Here is a 19,494-nt window from a genome sequence, read left to right as displayed (position 1 = left end):
ACCCAGGGAACTGGGTCTTCGTGTATATGCCATTTCATCATTGCCTCGTCTGTTTCTTATAACAACCCTTACTGGACAGGAAGCTAGCCAGAGCTAAGGTTATTAACCCCTTAGCATAAGTGGGTAAACTGAGGCCCAGGGAGACGAAAGGAAAGCCACAGACATATGGAAGTATCCCAGTCCAGTGTTCCTTTAAGATACATTGCTGCCATGGAGAGCAGGGAAACGAGGTCTGCACTAGTTCAAAAAATCTAGGCAGAAACAAGCTTCCCGCTCCTACACGTGAAATGATTGTCCCCATATGAAAATTGTGCTTATGGGGGGTGGGGGGGGGCATAAGCAAGTGTCCATGCCATGAATCCTGCATGCTCAGGGAGTTCCCAGTGAGCACACATGTCCCATGTGTGTGCCCCATCCCAGGTCACACCGTGGAGGGCTACAGAGCAGTGCCAGAGGAGGCTGGCTCACTCTCCCCTAGTCATCTGTGCTTCCGTCTGCCTGGCCAGCTCGGTGCTAATGGCCTTGATGGCAGCGTCCCCTCCCTGTGTCCTCCTGGCCTCCCGCTGGCTGTGGCCGATTTGCTCATGATTTACCACTCCAGGGCACTGACCCATGAGGGAGACACACGGGACAGAAGGAGGCAGGGCGGCCGTCACGCCTGAGGGCTGTGCACGCGTGCGTGCACTGATGCAGGGGTGGGAGGGCCGTCTCTCCAGGAACACGCTGCCTAGCCTGGCTCTCTAGGACTGGGCGTGGCGTCTGGCATTCCCATCCTCTCTCTGTCCCCCATGCGGGCCATGGCACTGGGCACTGAGGGGAGACCTTGGGAGGGCTGCAAGAAGCCAGAGCCCAGAAGTCCTGCCCTAGGAGCATAGCAGCCCCTCCCAAGGGTCTGCTGCCTGCTGGGTTCTCTGAGCATCCAGGGCACGTTCACGCGATGTGCAAGACATAAATAAGTACCTCTGTGGTCCCACCCCTCGACCCACTGTCAACAAAGGTGCAGTGAATATGGGGGCACTGCTGGGGCACTGGCTAGGTTCACACCCCAGGTCTGCAACCAATTTAACCTCTCTGAGCTTGAGGTTCCACAGCTTAGAAAAGGGACAACCCGAGTCCCTACACCGTAGGTGGGGTACACAAAGTACACAAGTAAAAGCATGCAGTCTCCCTTACTGTTGTTATTCAGGGCTTTCCCAGTGTCCCCACGCCTTCTGGGTTCAAGGAATTAGCAGATACAGACCCCATCTTGAATCAGGTCATAAATCCTGGAACTCAGGACCAGGAGGACCCACGTACCGGACAAGGGGTATAAACAGAAGTTGGAACAGGAGATTAGAGGAAGGCGTGGTGACTGAGCCCCTGCCAGGCCTTCTAAAGGCTCTGTGCCCTGCCCGTCCCCCATCAACATCCCTGGACGCTCCAGGAGGGCCTTGCATGTCTTGTGGGGCCTCCACCCACCTCAGACAGAAAGAGGCAGACGGGGCGCCCAGAGGCGGGGGAGGCTGCCCTGCTTGCCCCAGACCCACGCTGTCCCTGTTCTCTCCCTCCCAGGCCCAGACTGAACGCAGGCCTGTAGGTGAACCCAGGCTGCTGCAGGGCAGGGTGGGGGAGGAGTGGGACAGAGCAGAGAGAACCAGTTTGCCAAGCTCATTTAGAGCTAGTTTGTCCAATTCTGCTGCCTGGAAGGAGACGTGCTTTAGATGAATACTTGCCACAGGAAGACAAGGAGCCCACACAGGGTGGTGGGGTGCAGCTTTCCTACAGCACTAACGCTGCTAGGTGACCTGCCATTCTCTACCCCTCAGCAACCCAGAGATGGCCAAGCTTTGGGTGCTGGCTGCCTGGCTCCTCAAGTACTGGCTTCCTTCCCATTCTGTTTTGAAGAGTGCCGCTGTGGGTGAGCAGGGCCCAGCCAGAATCCCCTGGGGCCAGGGACCATGTGTCATTCCTCTTATGTCCCTAGCTCCCAGCAGGGGCTTGGCATCCAGCAGGCACCCAGACAATGTGTGATGAATGAGTGAGTGAATAGATGAATGAATGAATGAATGAATGAATGAATGAATGAGGATGGGGTGAGGCACATGGAACCAATACTCCTGCATCCCATTACCACTCTGGGGGCAAGTAAAGCAGATCCCTCTCTCTGGTCTCTGGTCTGGTTGGTGCCAAGAGGCCACGTTTTCCAGAAGAGTCTCCATCACTCAGATGCCCACTAAGCCCTCCGCAATGGGGAGGTCTTCCTGCGGCCCCAGAAGCATGGTGGCCCCTTCTTGGATGCTGCACCTTTCAGCACCACTCTCCATCCCCTCATCTGTCAGCTCTCCCTCTCTCCACACCTCTCTGCATGGACTCTCAGGGTCCCCCACCTCACCCCTCCTGGGTCTGCAGGGCCCCTCCCCAGCTCTGGGAACCCTGACCCACAGCTTATATTCAGACAACCCAAAGGAGTGAGTGAACTATGAGTAGAGTTGGGGGTGCCAGAGGGGTGCACCGCAGGATGCATGCCCCCACAGCTCCGCCTTCAAAGCACCCTGTGCCAGTTTCCTGTCACTGCTGGAACAAATTGCCACAGACTTCGTGTCTTAAACCAACAAGACTTTGTCATTTTATAGTTCTGGGGACCAGAAGTCCAAAATGGGTCTTCCTGGACTAAAATCAAAGGGTTAGCAGACCTGCGTTCATTCTGGAGGCTCTAGGGAAGACTCTGTTTCCACACCTTTCTTTCCCAGCTTCTACAGGCCACCTGCCTTCCCTGGCTCATGGCCAGCGCTTCCATAGTCAGACCTGCAGTGGAACACCTACAAGTCTCTCTCTGACCTCGGCTACCTCCCTCCTGAAAGGACCCTTGTGATACACTGGCTCCATACAGATAAACCAGGATATCTCCCCGTGAAGGTACCTAACTTATTCACCTCTGCCAAGTCCCTTTCGCTATGTGAGGAAACACAGTCACAGGTTCCCAACATTAGAACATGGACATCTTTGGGGCCCCTCTTCTGCCGACCACGCCCCAGCCCCATTAGATGACACCCTTTCCTCCAGTAGCTCTGAGTGAGGCGCCCTCATTTCCCACCGGCTGCCTGCTAAGTGGGCGAGAGCAGGCTGGGCCCTTGTCCGACGGCTGCGGTGGGCACTCGCCAGCACATCTAAGATGGCTTCAGCAGTGGGCCTGGGGACGAGAGCACACCAAGGACTGGCGCACGCATGTCCTCTCTGAGAAGAGGTGGCTGCCGAGGAGAGGAGGAGGGGAAGCTCCCTGAAGACGAGTGGTACCGACTGCATTGTGCGACAAACCTTTCCTGAGTCGCAACTGGGCACCAGGTCCTGAGGGTCCTCGGGGGGAAAGACAGCCACACGGACATGCCCCTGCTCTCACGAAGCCCACAGTCTCCTTCGGGAGACCAACAGTGATAACTACATGCCAAGCTCATAGCCATGGTGCCCTGGGGAGGAGCCCTGTTCTGCCCTTGGAGGAGGGATCCATCAGGGACCAAAGACCTCAAGGGATGTAGGAGTTCATGGAAAGGGGGAAGGGAATGGCTGTGCAAAGACCCTGTGGCACGGTGCCCTTGGGGACCACAAACAAGGATGAGGTGCAGGAAAGCAGACTGTCAAAGGGAGGCTGGCATGGGGCCTCGGCTCAGGCCCTGCCAGCCTTGTGGGATTATGGCTGCCAGGCTCGGAACACAATGGAAAGGTTTTAGCAACACCCCCTTGCACCTCACAGGGACTCAACAGTCCAATGAATGGATGGAGGGAAGAATGAATGAGCCTGTCTACCCTCCTCCCACCCCTCTCCAGTGACCTGCCCCATCCCTCCCTCTGCACAGCAACAGTAAACGGGATCTCGGAGGCTTGCTCACTTATTTATTTATTTCTCCTCGGCTGCTGGCACCGACCCGTGCAGCCCGAGGAGCGTGGCTCCGTGGAAATGTCTGTAATCGCCAGCACACTTTAGGCATTACTTCCACACCATTTAGGGCTTTCCGCCCCAATAGCTGCTGTTGCATTTCCCTCCATCTCCATCTTTTGGGCTGTGTTGGGAGGAATTTTTTTAAGGTCTGGTGGCCCCTGAGTTTGGGGGAATCTGATGGCTCATGGGGGTGGGGGAAGAAGTACAAGGCTTTAGGAGAATTTATTATTCTCCTCCCATTGCCCTGGCCCTACCCCAACCGTTACCAGGGGGGAAAAAAATCACTTCGAGCTGCTCAGAAACCTTTAAAGATCTTTGTGTTTTCCTGTGCAGGCCTGACATTGGGTTGCTGATATGAGCCGCAGCTTTGTGGGAGGCTGGAGGTGCTAGAATGCAACAAAGGTCATTTCAGAACTACCCTTCTCCTTACCAAGCACCCTCTCTCTCCCCCTTCTCTAGACTCAGGGCTGCTCCTCTGAAGGCAGCAGACTCACAGTAAACCCCCCAGCCTGAGTGGATACGCTGGGGTTAAAAGGTATTTGGACTTGCTTTGGGGGCAGGACAAAGAAGACAAATCTGGGACTAGCTATGTGACGTGGGGCAAGTCACTTAACGTCTCTGGTCCCATTTCTCCACCAATAACATGAGGACAATCACACCTTTGTTATCAAGGTGAAGGACTCCTGTGAGGACGTAAGAAGACAGTATGGGAGGGGGCCTCTCCTTTTACTCCTTCCTCGCAACCTAAGTTTCACACGCTTAGTTCCCTGGGACGCCCTTTCTCCATGCAGCCTCCTGTCCCAGCACCTGGCAGCTCTGCATTCACCTGCAGAGATTCGCCTGTTGAGGCTATGCCCTCAGGGAACAGTCGCTCCCGTCTTGCCGTGTACAGGCTGTTGACTGAGCTTTTGTCTCCTGTCACCTGCATGGCAGCACCACACCCATTTTCTCAGAGACAGGAAGTTTCCCAGGGACTCCCAGATGTGAGCCAAGTGAGACCAAGATTCAAACCACTAACCTAACCATTGTCGCCTAACTGCTGTCACCCGAGAGGAAGCTGGCTACCTGTGCCAGGGTCGTAGGTGATAATAAAAATCAAACGTAATGCACCTAATAAGATGTAAATGGGTAAAAGTACTCCATGGGTTAAAAGCCAGGATAGTGGTTACTCTCTGGGTAAAGGGGCGGGGTTGGCGGGTCACCAGGGTGTGTCTCGGTGCTGGAGAAGTTGTTTTTTGACGCAAGTGTGGATGCACAAATGTGTTCACTTTGTGATAACTCATAAAGCTGAACACTTATGACTGTTCATTTCTCATATCTATGCTTAAGTGATACATAGACCTCCCCCCTCCAATAAAAAGAAAAGAAAAATCATGAAGCCGAGTGGGGAGCACTGAAGAAAATATTCCAGGGGTACATCTGTCCCACTTAAATGAGGCTTTAGGCTCAAGGGCTTCTTGTCAGTCCTGTCCTTGATCCCCATGTGGTGTGGACAGGCCCAGGACTACCAGTCCCATTTAACAGAGGGGCAAACTGAGACCTGGAAGGGGAAGCGACTCACCTAAGTCTCCTAGCCCTGGATGGTGGGGTTCCTGCTCCTCTGGGCTAGAGTTCCCCCCACTCTAACTCGCTGAGCTGTACAGACAGGTGACCACGACAGGAGGGGTTGCCCCTGGCTGAACCAGCCCGAGGAAGGCTCAGCACCCAGACCTGGGTCCAATTGGCCTATTCTGCCCACAGCGAGGTCTGGGGGCCACCCCAGGCCAAGGTCAGGAGGCAGAGGGTGGGCTCGGGAGGGGAGTTCAGAAGTCAGGGCGGATGGAGTGGGTGTCAGGAGCAACTCCCAGGGCAGAGACTAAAAGAGGCCTGTGCCTTTAGGTCCAGTGGAGAGAAGACCAAGGGAGGGGCCCTGGGGTTAGCTCCCAGTCGGTCACTTCCAAAGGGAATAAGGTGGCAAGTCTTCCTACTTCTCTAACACTTGGCTGGCTTGTCTATCAAGTGGGGACAGAGAGGATCACCACCCCTGGCCCTCCCCCACTAGGTTGTTCTAAGGAAGGAAGAACTGGGTTTGGCTTCATGTTGGGAAGGAAGATGATGCAGTGGGTTTGGGTGAAGGAACATGGAGGGGGGGACAGCATGAACAAAGGCCAGCAGGCAGGAAGATGACCCCCCAGGACCGGAAGGCAAGAAAAGCTTGGGGCTGAAAGCCTCATGCAAATGGAATGGATTTCTAACACTTAGGGATTATGTGGGGGTTGGGGGAGGCACCTCGAGGGAAAGGGTCAATGCAAAAGCCCTCTGTGCCTGAGCCTGTGACCCTCCTGGACGAGGACGTGACCGGCCATCTGGCTCTTCGTGGCTGGCAGTCCCCAGGCCTGGGAGGTGGGCTGGCCGACTGATGAAGACAGTGAGCAGGGACGATTACATTGTACCTAGTGATTAGAGTCCGGGTGAAATCTCTCAGCTGCATTATCACACTGGAGAGAAGAGAGGGCTTTTTAATAGTCGGACAGGAGGCTTTCACTTAAGGTTATTATAAAGGAAGAGCCCAGCCCCTCTCAGCTTCCAGCCAGCGCCACAAAGTTGCAAAGTAATTAAAGGCTGCTACGGAATCAGAGACATTATAATAATTCCATCAACCATCAACCAAGAGCATGCACTCTCTCTCATTTTCCCCCTCCTGGTAGAAAACAAGGTGGGTCAAGCGGCCTGCAAACACATCAAAACAAGCCAATTGTGTGTGTGTGTGTGGGGGGGGGGGGCTCAATGTCATGGGGGCTGCCAGGCCTGTCCCCAAGCTGTTTTGACAATACTTGGACTTGTTCGGGTAAATAGACAAAAGCCCAGAGCCCCCACAAACATGAGAAACAGCAGCCGCATACTGCCGGTTAGTCAGCACGCACATGCGTCCCTGTCCCTGCGTTGAGGGGGCCGCCCAGCAGACTACTGTCCTTGGGTTTGGATGGGCTACAGGAGCCCAGGAGGCAGCACCCCCCTGCTCCCAGCCCAGCTCTGGACATCTAGGTCCCATCTGGGAAAACAGCACTGTGCCCCCAGCCCAGGGACAGGCTCAGCCCCATGAGTTCCAGAAACCAGTTCCCGAAGAACCTTCTCTATTACCTTCGGTCTTCACTGGTTTGCCACTGATTCACTGGGGACCTTGGGCAAGTCGTTCACCCTCTCCGGTTTCTCTGACCTCTACAGAAGGTGTGGTTGGATTAAGCCACCTCAACGGCCCCTGTGATGCTGTTTTTAAGGAGTCCATTTGGAATGCTCTTGGCCTATTACTAATTATTTCTAGATGACTCTGGTTCCATTTTTTTCTTCATCGTGTCTTTGTTTCAGGTTTTCTACAAGTTTCCTGTCTCCCCCTGGACTATAAGCTTCTTGACCACTGACACCCCAATGTCAATCAATCAGTCTGTAGCAACAGAGCCGACCTGTCAAGCTCCTTGGACTTCACGCAACTTTCTCCAAGAACTTTTCAAAACCGTGGGAATACCAATCAACCACCCTCTGCGAGTGTTGCTTCAGACATGTGCTCTCACGGAACTTTTACAACAACGCCAATGTATCCCCATTTTACAGATGAAGAAACTGAGGTTGCGAGGCTAAACACCTTGCTCACAGCCTCCCATTTTGGAATTAGAGCCTAGGTGTGCATGGCTCCATCACACTATTCCATGGTAGGGATCGGGGTCCCCATGTCACAGATAGGGCACACAATGCAGTAAAGCCACAGCTGTTCCTGGCTGCACGTGGTGCCTTCTTCGACCATCAGTTTTCTAAGCCTGCTCTCCACTCAGGGTCTAAGGAGACCCCATTGCCTGAAGGAAAAGGGGTACAGGTAGGAGACCTGCACCCATCCTCCACAGGCCCCACCATGGGGAGAAGAGAACATTTAAGATAAAGGGAGACGAAAGACAATGGATGAACTCCAGGCACGTGAGGCTGACAGCCCAATAATGCAGCAGGAACATCTCCTAGCAGGCAGCTATCATTTCCCTCCAATTAGAGCTTCTTTATTTAAAGCGGGGGGACACCATAAAAGGTGTCCCTGCACGTGCTGGGCTCCACACACAGTCCCCTACTTTGTATTCATGGTGGAGAGTCCTACAGTCATTGCAATAGAATTATATGGGCCCCCAAAGACTCCCCACGAGAATCGGCAAGGAAATCGACATAATTAAGAACATTATTATCGTTCAAACAAAATAATAATTTTAATTACATTGGCTCTTTTGTGTCCTGCTCCTGCACTGTCTTCTAGCCTCCTGGTGAGGGTAGAGGAGGAAACCTGCAGCCCACAGGTATGGAATGAGAAGGTGCTGCAGGGGCCATGGAGGGGGGGCTAGAGGCCTTGGCTTCACTCCACGGAGTGGAAGAGGAAGCAAGGAGCCTCGGAGTATTGGCTGAGCTGAGCTCTTTAGGCCCTGGCTTTGTGGGACTCTATTTCGTCCCTCCTGGGCACATAAGATCCAGGAGGAGGTGGCAGAAAGATGTTGAATCCAGGGGGAGCAGGCTGGCATTTACCCATGTGGGTGGGTCTCCTATTTCTCATGAACAATATTGTGTGCACATTTGGGGACCGAAATCTTAGAGGCTGCCTCTGGGGGCGCACTAATCCTGCAGGTCACAAGGAAGGGGCGTCACTAGGACGATGGCTGGGTCCTGACCACCAGGGTGGTCCTCACGCCAGGGAACAGGCAGTGGGCTGAGTGAAGCTTCCCCACAGCCTGTGTCCAGTACGTGTCGTAAGGCTGTGCACAAGGCCCAGGATCCCCTATCCTGTCTGTATCCAGGCCTCATCCCTGCAACTTCTAGCAAATTATAATACAAGCTGGCCATAGAAAAGCTGCAAAAAGACACATGCAAAAATGCTGCGAGATGACAAAGAGCAAGACTGGGGATCCAGTTGTAAGCATATCTGACTCAGGGACTTGGCGAAGTCCGTGAACTTGTCTTGGCCTCAGTTTCTCTCATCTCTAAAATGGGAAGAATTATCCCCTAACTTACAGTTGTCATCAAGACCCATGAAAGATAGTGAAAACACTCAGCTATAGAAAACGTGATGTTACTTAAATAAACACACGCGCGCGTGCATGCACACACCTCGACTTTGTACAAACTGGTGGCCCTGTTGCTTTGCTCACGTGCATATGTCCCTCAATCACTACAAGCCCAAAGCTTGCGGTCCGGGCTGCTGCAGGCTAGGCACCTATCCACTGTGAGGGAAGAGGGCTTCCTCACTGTGCAGACAGCGGGAGGAAACCAGAAGAGGAGCAAGCACCTTGGGCTGCTCACGAGGGGCACAGGGATATGGCCCGGGGCTGCCACCTGGCTAGAACAAACTCCTCTGGCTCTGGCCAGCAGGATCCGGAGCTCCGAGATGATTTATGGGTCTCCCTCTCCCAGATCAATAGGTGGGTGGTTATAGATGCAGAGGGGGGCTGCGGGGCAGAATAAATTAATATGGCCTGTCAAGGGGCTGCCGCTCCGGGCATGGGAGATGACACTTTTGTGAGCAGAGCTGACACCTTGGGGGAATGGCAAGCACAATCTAGTGGGGGTCCCCCATACTTCCTCTCTACCTCTCGCTGCAACCTGAGGATGCAGTTTATAAATCATCCAGCATCTGATGGACACACTGTGAGGAGGGCCACTGGGGGCACTGCTATCGGGCCGAGCAGGCACTAATAAGTCTGGCCAAGTCTATATCCACATGCTCCGGCCTCGTCGGCCACCACTCAGGGACTCCCCGACATGCCGGCTGCACAGAGAACACATGGCTGAGATCCAGGAATTGGCGGGCAACAGGGGGCACCAGTGAGCAGCTGCAATGAGCTCCAGGGTGTCCTGGGAGGAAAGCGAGGTGTGGGATGGGGGGGGGGGGGGCGTGAGCGCCCCCAGCTCAACGCCAGGTCTGGCAGCTCCTTTACTGGATCCTGAGCAGTAAAGGACCCCTCACCTGGGTGAAACACGCTGGCTGGGGCAAAGTACTTTGCATAAATGCTCCTGGGCTCCTCCCAACCACCCAAGGGGCAGAGAGAGCCGCCAGCTCTTCCCTTTGGTGAAGTTCATGTCCATGGGCCCGGTTGGGTACTAAGAACATACAGACGACCAAGCTCAGTCCCTGCTCAGGCTGGTGGGAGAGATGGACATAAAAACAGCTACAGCCACAACCGTTTGTTGAGCACTTACTTACCCCGGGCCCTGGGCTAAGCACTCCCCACACATGGCCCCATTTACTTTAATTCTCACTATAGTTTTGTGAGGCAGGTATAATTACTTCCATTTTGCAGGTAGAATTGAAGCTCCCTGCCCAAAGTCACCTAGCCAGACCCGTCTCCGAATCCCAGCTCCACCCTTGACTATCTTTGATGAAGTCACCAAGTTCCACGTCCACCTCTACAAGATGGGAAGAACGGGAGTGACTACCCCATGAGGTGGTGATGAGGGCTCAGCGAGCTCCCACACGGAAAGCACAGTGTTGGGCACGTGGGATACGCTCAATAAAAACAATATCAACTCATTGTTAGGATCTCAGAAATAAATTATTTATTTTGTCTCCTTGGCAAATGATCACCAGGAATACTCTTCTCTCTGCTCTCCCACCTCTAGGAAGGAGGTACAGGGAGTAACTTTCATCTGTCCCTATTAAGTGACCTGGAGAGAGGGTATAGCCTGTGGGACCCAGAGCCAGGAAGCCTGGATTCTGGCTGTGAGCCGGCCCCCAGCCAGCTTTGAGGCTCCGGCAAGGAATTGCAATCTCTAAGGCCCCTGTCATCTCATCCCAGCTCCACCCCACCCCTCCTCCAGGTTCATCCCCAGCTCACAGCTGGTCACCTGAAGCCACCAGTGATAAATATCTATGCGGACCTGTCTGTCACAGAGACCGGGGCAGGGGCCCAGGGAGCCCAGCTTTACTTCCACAAGGTAACATTGGGCACCTGCAATTGTCCCTCCAGCCATTGTCCCTCCTCAACAGGATCTCTGATCAAGGGTTAGAGTTCCCTTCCGTCTTTAGGAAATTCCAATATATGAAAAGAGGCTAAAGGACCTCAGCAAGTATATGATATTCAGAGATACCATAATATCCTTCTGTGACTAACAAACTCCTACTCATCCTGTACGGCTCCAAACAAATAGCCCCTGTGTATAGACCAGATATAGATTCCTTCTACAGTACTTCCACCCCACTTTGCACACCCTAAGCTATCATGGCATTTAATACATTTAGATGTAGTTAGACATCTACTTATTGGTATTTCTCTCTAAAATTACCTTCCTTGAGAACAAAGACCCTGGTCTTAATCACCAGTGTTTTAGTGAATATATTATGAGCCACAAAAGGCGCTAAGGGCTTTTACTACCTGCATTATTATAGCTGTTACAACACTTCCACAAGACAAATATTGTTGCCCATCTTATCGATATGAAACTGAGGTCCAGAGAAGTTAAGTCACCATCCAAAGCTGCACAGCTGGAAAATGGTAGAGTCCTTTTTCTCTACCCTGCATTACAAGTTGGCTTACAATCCCTGGGCCCTGCTCTATAGCTGTTCAACAAATGTTGGTTGTGTTCATTTAAAAAAATTGACTGGACCAGGGCATGGTGGATCAATCTGAGCTTTGAAGGACAGGCAGAATTGAGTGAGGTTGAGAGAAGAAAAACACTACAGTACTCTTTAGAACAGCGCGGTGTATGTGTGTGTCAGAGCGAGAGAAAGGAGAAACAGACATAAGCTGAGAGGCATCGAATCGACCCCTGGGCTGACAGGAAGATTCATGTGGAGGATGAGCAGAAGACAAGCTGGGAAAGGTAGGTTGAGGCCAGATGGAGAAGAGCCTCGACTAACCAGCTAAGGCAGCTGAACTTGTCAGAATTTCAAGGACACGGCTGTCCCTGAGACTCCAAAGGCCCTCTTTTGACTCCTTGATTCAAGGAACCACCTGCACCATCTGACTTCTAACCTGACACCCATCCTCCAGCCCAAACACCCTGGTCCCAAGGACAGGGCATACCTGGAGGGAGGGCTGAGGGGTGGCCCCAGGAGGAAGGGGGCAGGGTGGGAGGGGGCCGCGCTGAAGGTCAGCAAGGCAGGCACGCACCCCGAACGGAGGTACTGGAGCAGCACTGCTGGGCACAGACGCAGGCAAACACGTTTGAGCAAATTGGAACGACATAAAAGTCTATTACAGCAAATCAAACAGCAGTCAGCATGACAGCCATTAGCCTGAAATGAATACACGGGGACTTAATGAGGTCTGTCGAGGCTGGCTTGGTGAATTAAGTTGCCAATTCTAGCAGGATTTCCCTTTTCTTTACGGACTTGAAAGCATCTACGCTGCCTCGTTAGGGCTTCGACAAGTGAATTGCAGGGCCCTTCACCCTGATAAAATGGATAATTACATGGAGAACAGTTTAGTGAGGGGAGAGGGGTGGGCAGAAGGGGAACCAAGAACAAACAAACCCAAACACAACTGCCTGGCTTCTCCCAAGGCCAGGGTGGGGGCTTTCAGAGGGAGAGGGGGCAGGGTTGGGCGAGCTGGGGCAGGTGAGTTTCTCCCAGGAAAGGGACAGCGCCTGGCCTTGATTTGCCTCCTACCCACTCCTGTTCCAGGCTGACGAGATGGGTCCCCATGGAGCATGTCTCCAGGCAGCTGTGAACGAACTAAACGTTCTGCTCAAAGATGGGCTGCCCAGCACCTCTCTGAAACCCTCTGGGGGGGCGGTGTCAGAGATAATCCTCCAGGGCCCACGGTCAACAGGGGACTTTGTGAAAAAATGAAGATTCCTGGGCCAGCTCTCTCCAAAGCCTGATTCAGAATGCAGGGGCCTGGGAATATGCCTTCTAAATAGCCCCCCCAGAAATCCCGATGGGCTGTGTTTGGGAGCCTCTGATTCACCACTCCCCTAACGCTCAGTGCTGGATGCCTTCTGAAACGAGTGGTTCTCCTGCTTCTGCTTGCACAACTCCAGGACTGGGGAGCTCAGTACAAGCTCAGCAGGGCAGGGGAGCAGATTGTGGGGCGGGGCTCATGTAGAAAGTTCCTCCTTATGTAGACCTAGACTTTGCTTCCCTGGAACCTGCCCCCCTGCCTATCCCTGGGTTCTGAGCACGACAGACCCAAATACATCAGGGCCTCTAGGGCTGGGGGGAGTGGAGGTTGGGAAGGTAACGGATAAGGCACAGGTGGAGGGATGGCCAAGAGGGGAGCTGAGTGCCAGGAGGCAGCCACGAGAGCTTCTCCACCATCGCTCAGGGAGTAACGAAGTCCTGAGGGCAAAGAAGGAGCGTCCTGGGCTGGATTCACGAGCTCACAGAAGTCAGCCTAGAAGGGGCCTGGCCAAACTCCCTAGAGTCTCCCCGAGCCAGTTATTGGCACAGCCAGGACTAGAACCCAGATGTCTTGACACGCAGGCTCCCCCTTCCCTTGATAAACACAGGAGCTGCACTGCTCAGCTTGGCAAGGTTCTGCTGAAAACCCACCTCCTCCTACTGATATTTCTCTGGTCGCTGGCAACCCCCCAGCACTGATGCTTCACAGGGTCTCAGTGCCCGTTTCTCTGGTTTGCACCCCCTCACTCTGTTCAAAACGGCAGGGCCTCTGCCACAAATCACACTTCTCAAGGGCAGGGGCCTGGGGTTGCAGGGTGACCTCAATGCAAACAGGAGACTCTGGGCTCAACTCTGGCCAGGGGCCAGAGCCAGGCAGCTAAGTTCTAGCTCAGATGACCACACTAGGCCACGGCTGGTCAGTGCCAAGGCACCTCAGGTCAGGAGTGGCCCGGCCTCCATCCAGCAGACACCACATCCCCGCTGGCCACACTGAGCAGCCCCGATCGAGTATCAGACCCGTGACGTGATCCAAGAATGTTTACATTGAGCAGGTAAACCACACGGCTTTCCTCCAAGGACTGTGTGTCCTTGCAGATGGCCGCTCTCAGCCCACCCTCTCCTCCTCAGATGGGCAGGAGGCAGGCCTTATTAGATAAGGAGGGCTATGGCCCAGAGAGGTTAAGTGACAGGCCCAAATGGACCCAGCCATCTGGGAGCAAACAGGGCTGGGCCTGAGGTCCCTTACCGCTAGTTCTGGCTCCTATCATTGCACATTCCTCTGGCCTCCCAGGTTCTGTGCACTGAGAGCCTGGCACAGCGCCAAGCCCACAGCAGACACTCAATAAATATTTGTTAAATAAATGAGTGACAGAAGAGGTTCTCTCCTTGGAGGCAGAGGCCTTTGGAGAATCCCAGGGGATTCCAACAGGGTGGTGTTGGAGGTCACATCTCCTGGCAAGGGAGAGAGGAAAAACCTGGCCTCGGCCCAAGGGTTGGGGAGGGGGATTACGACCTCTCATCCCCTTGCCATCGCTGCTGTCTGCTGCCCCTGTGAGGGAAGGCAGAGGGCAGCCATGCCTGCCAGGATGGCAGCTGAGCAATGGGTCCAAGGCTCATTAACTCTGAGCCGTGCCCTTGGTTTCTGAGCCCAGGCCTGGAGTGCAGGCTGGCACGTAGAGACCCTTAATTAAATTAGGGAGGCTTCCAAATGAGAGGGGACCCAGAGCCAAGCTGCAGTCCCGGGCATATCAGCCACAGCTCAGGTCACTGTGCCCCCCTGCTTGGGACTGTGGGCTCTCCCTCCTGTCCCACCCTACCAGGGGATGGGCATGGGAACCCTTGCTGCATCCCCACCCCACACTTGTCCTCACGTCCTTCTGTCTGGCACAAGCATAGGACCCTTGGCTCATAGGTAAGTAAGGAAGGCCAGGAGCATGAACTTGGGGGACATGAGACAAGGTCCCTCCTCCTTGAGGGAATCTAAGGCTGTGCTGGGAGTCAGGAGACTCAAAGTCAAAGCTATGTGACCTTGGGCAAGTCACTCTCCCACCCTGAGCCTCAGTTTACTCATCTATAAACCGAATAGATATTTTCTAAAGACTCTTCCAGTTTCCTTATCCAATGACCTATAACACAAAGGGGGTAGACCTCAAATGCCATGGTGCCAACCTGCCTCTCTCCAGTGGATTCCATCTCCCATCTTCCCCATCCCAACCCTTCACTGCTGCCCAGCCCAGAGCCCCAAGGACAGGCCCGAGGGACACCCAGTTAGAAGCTCTTTCCCAGCACCTTCGAGGACTTTGAATTGCTAACCACCAGCCCAGAGACTGCCATCAGCCACCAGGGAGAGGGACGGCAGGCAATGAGAACCCTGGTGCCACTGGGAGCCAGCAGCCAACTTATTAACGAACCGTTTGTAATGCAATAATTTGTACTTCTCAATTACCAGAAATGGCTTAGTTTTACACGCAAACACGCTCAGAGTACACAGACAATGCAAAGGAGCCGAGGGCCAGGGGGGCGGCGGGTGGGTGCAGGGCTAGGGAAAGAAAGGCCCTTCCTGGAACCGCATGTTCCCTCCATCCTGGGGGCACCTGTTCTGGCCAACGCAGGAAGGCCTGGGATTAGGGCAGCCAGTCCACCCGCCCAAGGCCCACACGGGCTGTGAATGAAAGAAAAGAGGGGGCAACACCTGCCCCTCCCAACCTGTCTTGTCCCTGATTCCACATACCAGCTGGGGTTGTGGGGCTCATCCAAGACAATCCCTCTCTCAGGCAGGAGGCTCTCACCAACCCACTCTCCTTAACCAGCAGATGGGCCCCCACCCTCGGAGGTGCCAGCACATTCAACCTGCCTAGACCCGGTCTTTGGGTTAAGCTGTGGGCAGGAGAAGAGAAGTGGGGCCTGCCCTTGTACCAGCTGCTGACTCTTCACTCCACTCCCAGGCAGCTGGGGAGCAGCAGGCCCCAGTGTCCCCCAAGTGCGAGCCGGGGGCTCCTACCTCGGGGATGCGGACACTGTAGGGCTGATTGTGAAACGTGGGTGCATTGTCATTCACATCCCCAACCTGGATGTTCACTTTCCGTGTGATCACCTGGCAAGAGAAAGGCGGGAGTTAGAGTTGGCACTGGCCGCGGGCTTCTTCCCCCCCTCCCCCACCCCCGGGGCCCAGGAACAGTCCTCCCAGGGCTGCAAGGGCCTGAGGAGTCACTCACCCCCTGGTGGTCGCTGACAGAGAACTCTACTGTGAACTCCGACTTGGTCTGAAAGAAAGAGGAGGGAGCAGGGAGGGGAGAGTTAGAGAGACGAGCTGAGGTCCTGTGTCCTGAGCCCTGCCTGGGGCTCGAGACCTCCAGCATTGCCTAAGGAGCTGGGCTGGGACTGGGTACCCAGAAGCATCCCTAAAAAAAATGAGCATTGCCCCTTGGATTGGGGAAGCTGGTTCAGAATAGGGATTCTTCCCCAAAAGAGCAACAGATTAGAAATCAAGAGTCTTGGGTTCTAACCTGGACTCTTCCTCTAAACTGCTGTATAACCTTGAACAAGTCACTTGACAACTCTGTGGCCACTTCCTCAAATGTAAGGAATGAGCAGGGGTTGGAGTTTTGTTCAAACTCTTACCTTAATTTGCTAAGAGCTACAGGGTCATCAACTCCTGCATCTCTGGTAAACGACCTTTGTAGGGACATTTGTTTGGGGCAGGGGTAGACTTGTATGCCCCATGGAGCCCCCATGCGCAAGGGGATGGACCCAGGATCATTGTCCCTCTTGCCTACTCAACATTGCGCCTCGCTTGGAGACACCCCCAGCCACCCCATTCCAACCCCAAGTCCAGACGTCAGCACTGGCCCTTTAAGAGGGACACCATTCAGGCAGGAAGATGCTACTTCATGGTCAGAATGGGGCCTCAGAGGCAGGCCGCCAAAAGATGAGGAGCCACCCTCTCCCAGTGTCTGCTCCTGCTCTGCCTCAGGGAAGGACTGGGGCAGGGATACGGGCAGGTCATACCTCTCTGTCCAGCGGCTGCCGGAGCCACACCACACCTGTGTCTGGCTCCACAGCGAAGATGCGGGAGGCCTCCTCCCCAACCACGCCATACACCAGGGGGTCATTGTCCATGTCGCGGGCCAGCAACTGGGTCACAGACGTACCTGGAGCATCCAAGGGAGAGAGAAGAGGGCAAAAATGGGAGGAGGGTCTGCTGCTCAGCACCTTGCTCAGGTGGCTGAGTCCCAGCAAGGAGCAGCCGCCTCCGGCAGGTCACTGACTCCGTAAGACTGTGTCTTTGGCGCTGACGCCGTCTCCCCACCTCCATCCTGTGTGGGGCTAGAGACCCACATGTCACATGTCACAGTATGTATGTGCCTACAATAGGGAACCATCGTTGTGACTTCAGCCTGCCCACTCCTCTTTTCTGACTTTAATTTGGAGACCTCCTTCTCCAAATGGCTCAGATGACAGCAGGCACCCAATCCTTCAATTCTTATGTTCCAAGATGGGCACATAACTCAGCCCTAGCCAATAAGAGCATTCCATCTTCTTGCTCACAATGATTGGCTCGGGGATGAGCATGTGACCCAAGCTAGCCAATCAAAGCCAACCCTGGGACTTCTGTTAGAAATGTTGGGAAAGAAGCATTCCCCTTCCACTGGGGTTGATAAATTGGCCTTGCTGGCAGCTGTCTTTGGCACCACACAGGAAGAGCCTGCCTGAGAATGAGGCTAACAAGGAGGACAACAGAGACAAATGTTGCACGGAGAGAGATTCCTGACGGTGTGAGGATCTGTAGCCAGCTGTGCCTGATATTAGCTCCATCCTCTGGACTTCTCGGCTACACGAACTAATAAATCCCCCCACCCCCACCCCCACCCCCTTTTTTTTTTGCCTGAGTCAGTTGATTTGGATTTCAATCTTTCGCAAATGGAAGCACCCTTTTTAATTCAGAATATTTTGCAAAACCTATTCATTCGCCAGTGAGTATGTGCTGGCCTTGTGGTAAGCACTGGAGTACCCAGAGGTTAGGAAGAGGTGGCCCAGCCTCAAGTAACTCCAGTGTAGCATTGCGTGACAGGGTCGAGCTCTTCTTCACAAGAAGAAGACTGAGACATCACCATTCACCAGGAAACAAAGCCCTGGCCAGAGGTCACCCTGGGCATCAGGATGCCTGATCTACAGCCCTACCTAAGGAGTCAGTGTAAGACGTCTTCTCCTGGGGTTCACAGCCCCCCCAGGTAGCCTTCAGGTAGGGAGACTACCACCCTGGTTTGCACTGAGGCAGGACACATAGTAAACCACAAGGTCCCAAGCAATTGGATCAGCTAGTCAGTCACCTTAGCTTCAGGAGGTCCCTATACCTCCAGGAATTGTGCAAAATGTTAGGAATGTACAGTGTGTCATTTTCTGCAGAGAGGGTCTAGAGCTTCATCGAAGACTCTCAAATGGCTCTCAAAGGAGTGGTCAGGTAAGAACCATGGCCTTTGGCAAACCACTTCTTTCAAAGCCTTAATTTACCCTATAAAATGGGACAGGTACCTTTGCTTCTCCAAATACTGACGCTCATATTTACTGACGATGAAGCTAAGTAAGAAGGGATTCCAAACTCTGGGAATGTCATCTAGAAAAGTCCACTAATGAGCTTTTCTGGGTGAACTTTTAAAAGGACAGTTCTAACGTGACAATAATAGCTAACATTTCTGAACACTAACCACACTCCAGACACTGGGCTAAAGGATTTCCGTGCACTACCTAATTCAATCTTTACAGTCTTTCTCTCCATTTAACAGATAAGTCAACAAAGAGTGATTGAGTAATTTATGACAGCCACACAGTTACAAAGGTCAGAGCTGGAATTCAAACCCCAGGCACTCCGGGCCCGTAGCTCACGTTTTTCCCCACAACTTTATACCTCTCAACACTTGATATGTGAACTTAAGATTCAGGACTTTCATGGAGGTGACCCTATCAGACCCTAACTCGAAGCCCAACACTTGGAGAAGGAAGATATTGGCGCAATCATTGGGCTTTCATGATATGCCAGACACAGTACAAGGCCCATTCACATGGGTTCTCTCATTAAATTCTGTCAGCAACTCTGTTTGATAGTCATAATTCTACCCATTCTATAGATTTGAAAGTCAAGGCTCAGAGAGGCAAAGTAGCCTCTCCAAGGTCACAAAGCAGAGTAGGACATGGCAGAATCCAAGGTGATGGGAGGAGGTGAGAAGCAGAAGGAGGAGTGAAATCAGGGAACAGAATTAAAATACCCTTAGGAACTATTTAGGAGCCCAATCTTCCCATTTTAAAGATGGAGCAACTGAAGGCATTTAGCACTTTTTCCAAAGTACGACGGTGAGCAAGAATCAGGACTCAAACCTAAGTTTCCAGACTCTCAGACTCCTAGTAAAGTGCTCTCTCTCGATGAGTATGTGAAATCACAGAGAAAACAAGTGCATCTTCCCAAAGCATCTGCGTTGCTCAATAACAAGCAATTACTGTATACTAAAGCAAACGGGAATATATTGTAACATTTATTTTTTAAGACACAACCTAAAGCTGTAAAAGCCTTTCCAGCCTCCCCCTGACTTCCAGGGATACACATTTCCTCTCTGTTAACCTCAGGGGTCCTTTCGTGGCAAAGTTTGAAGAATACTGAGCTACTTCCCAACGCCTTGGGGAGATTTCACATGAGGAAACTGAGGCCCATAGGGGCCCTGCTTGTCTATAGCACAGCAATGAGCTC

At 53.3% G+C, this 19,494-nt stretch overlaps 1 protein-coding gene across 1 annotated transcript in view; it reads right to left on the bottom strand.

Moving 5' to 3' along the window:
- Positions 1-19,494, bottom strand: part of CDH23 (cadherin related 23) — a 393,436-nt gene that overhangs the window by 273,650 nt on the left and 100,292 nt on the right. The window contains exons 4-6 of the mRNA XM_088792050.1: positions 16,764-16,906; positions 15,971-16,018; positions 15,757-15,849 (exon numbers count right to left, since the gene is read on the bottom strand). Coding sequence (XP_088648176.1) covers positions 15,757-15,849; positions 15,971-16,018; positions 16,764-16,906 — 284 coding nt within the window. The remainder of the gene's footprint in view (positions 1-15,756; positions 15,850-15,970; positions 16,019-16,763; positions 16,907-19,494) is intronic.

This window comes from Rhinolophus sinicus, chromosome 15 (genome assembly GCF_057876585.1).
Source record: "Rhinolophus sinicus isolate RSI-liver-muscle chromosome 15, RSI-T2T, whole genome shotgun sequence".
NCBI lineage: Eukaryota > Metazoa > Chordata > Mammalia > Chiroptera > Rhinolophidae > Rhinolophus > Rhinolophus sinicus.
This window is presented reverse-complemented; position numbering and strand designations above follow the sequence as displayed.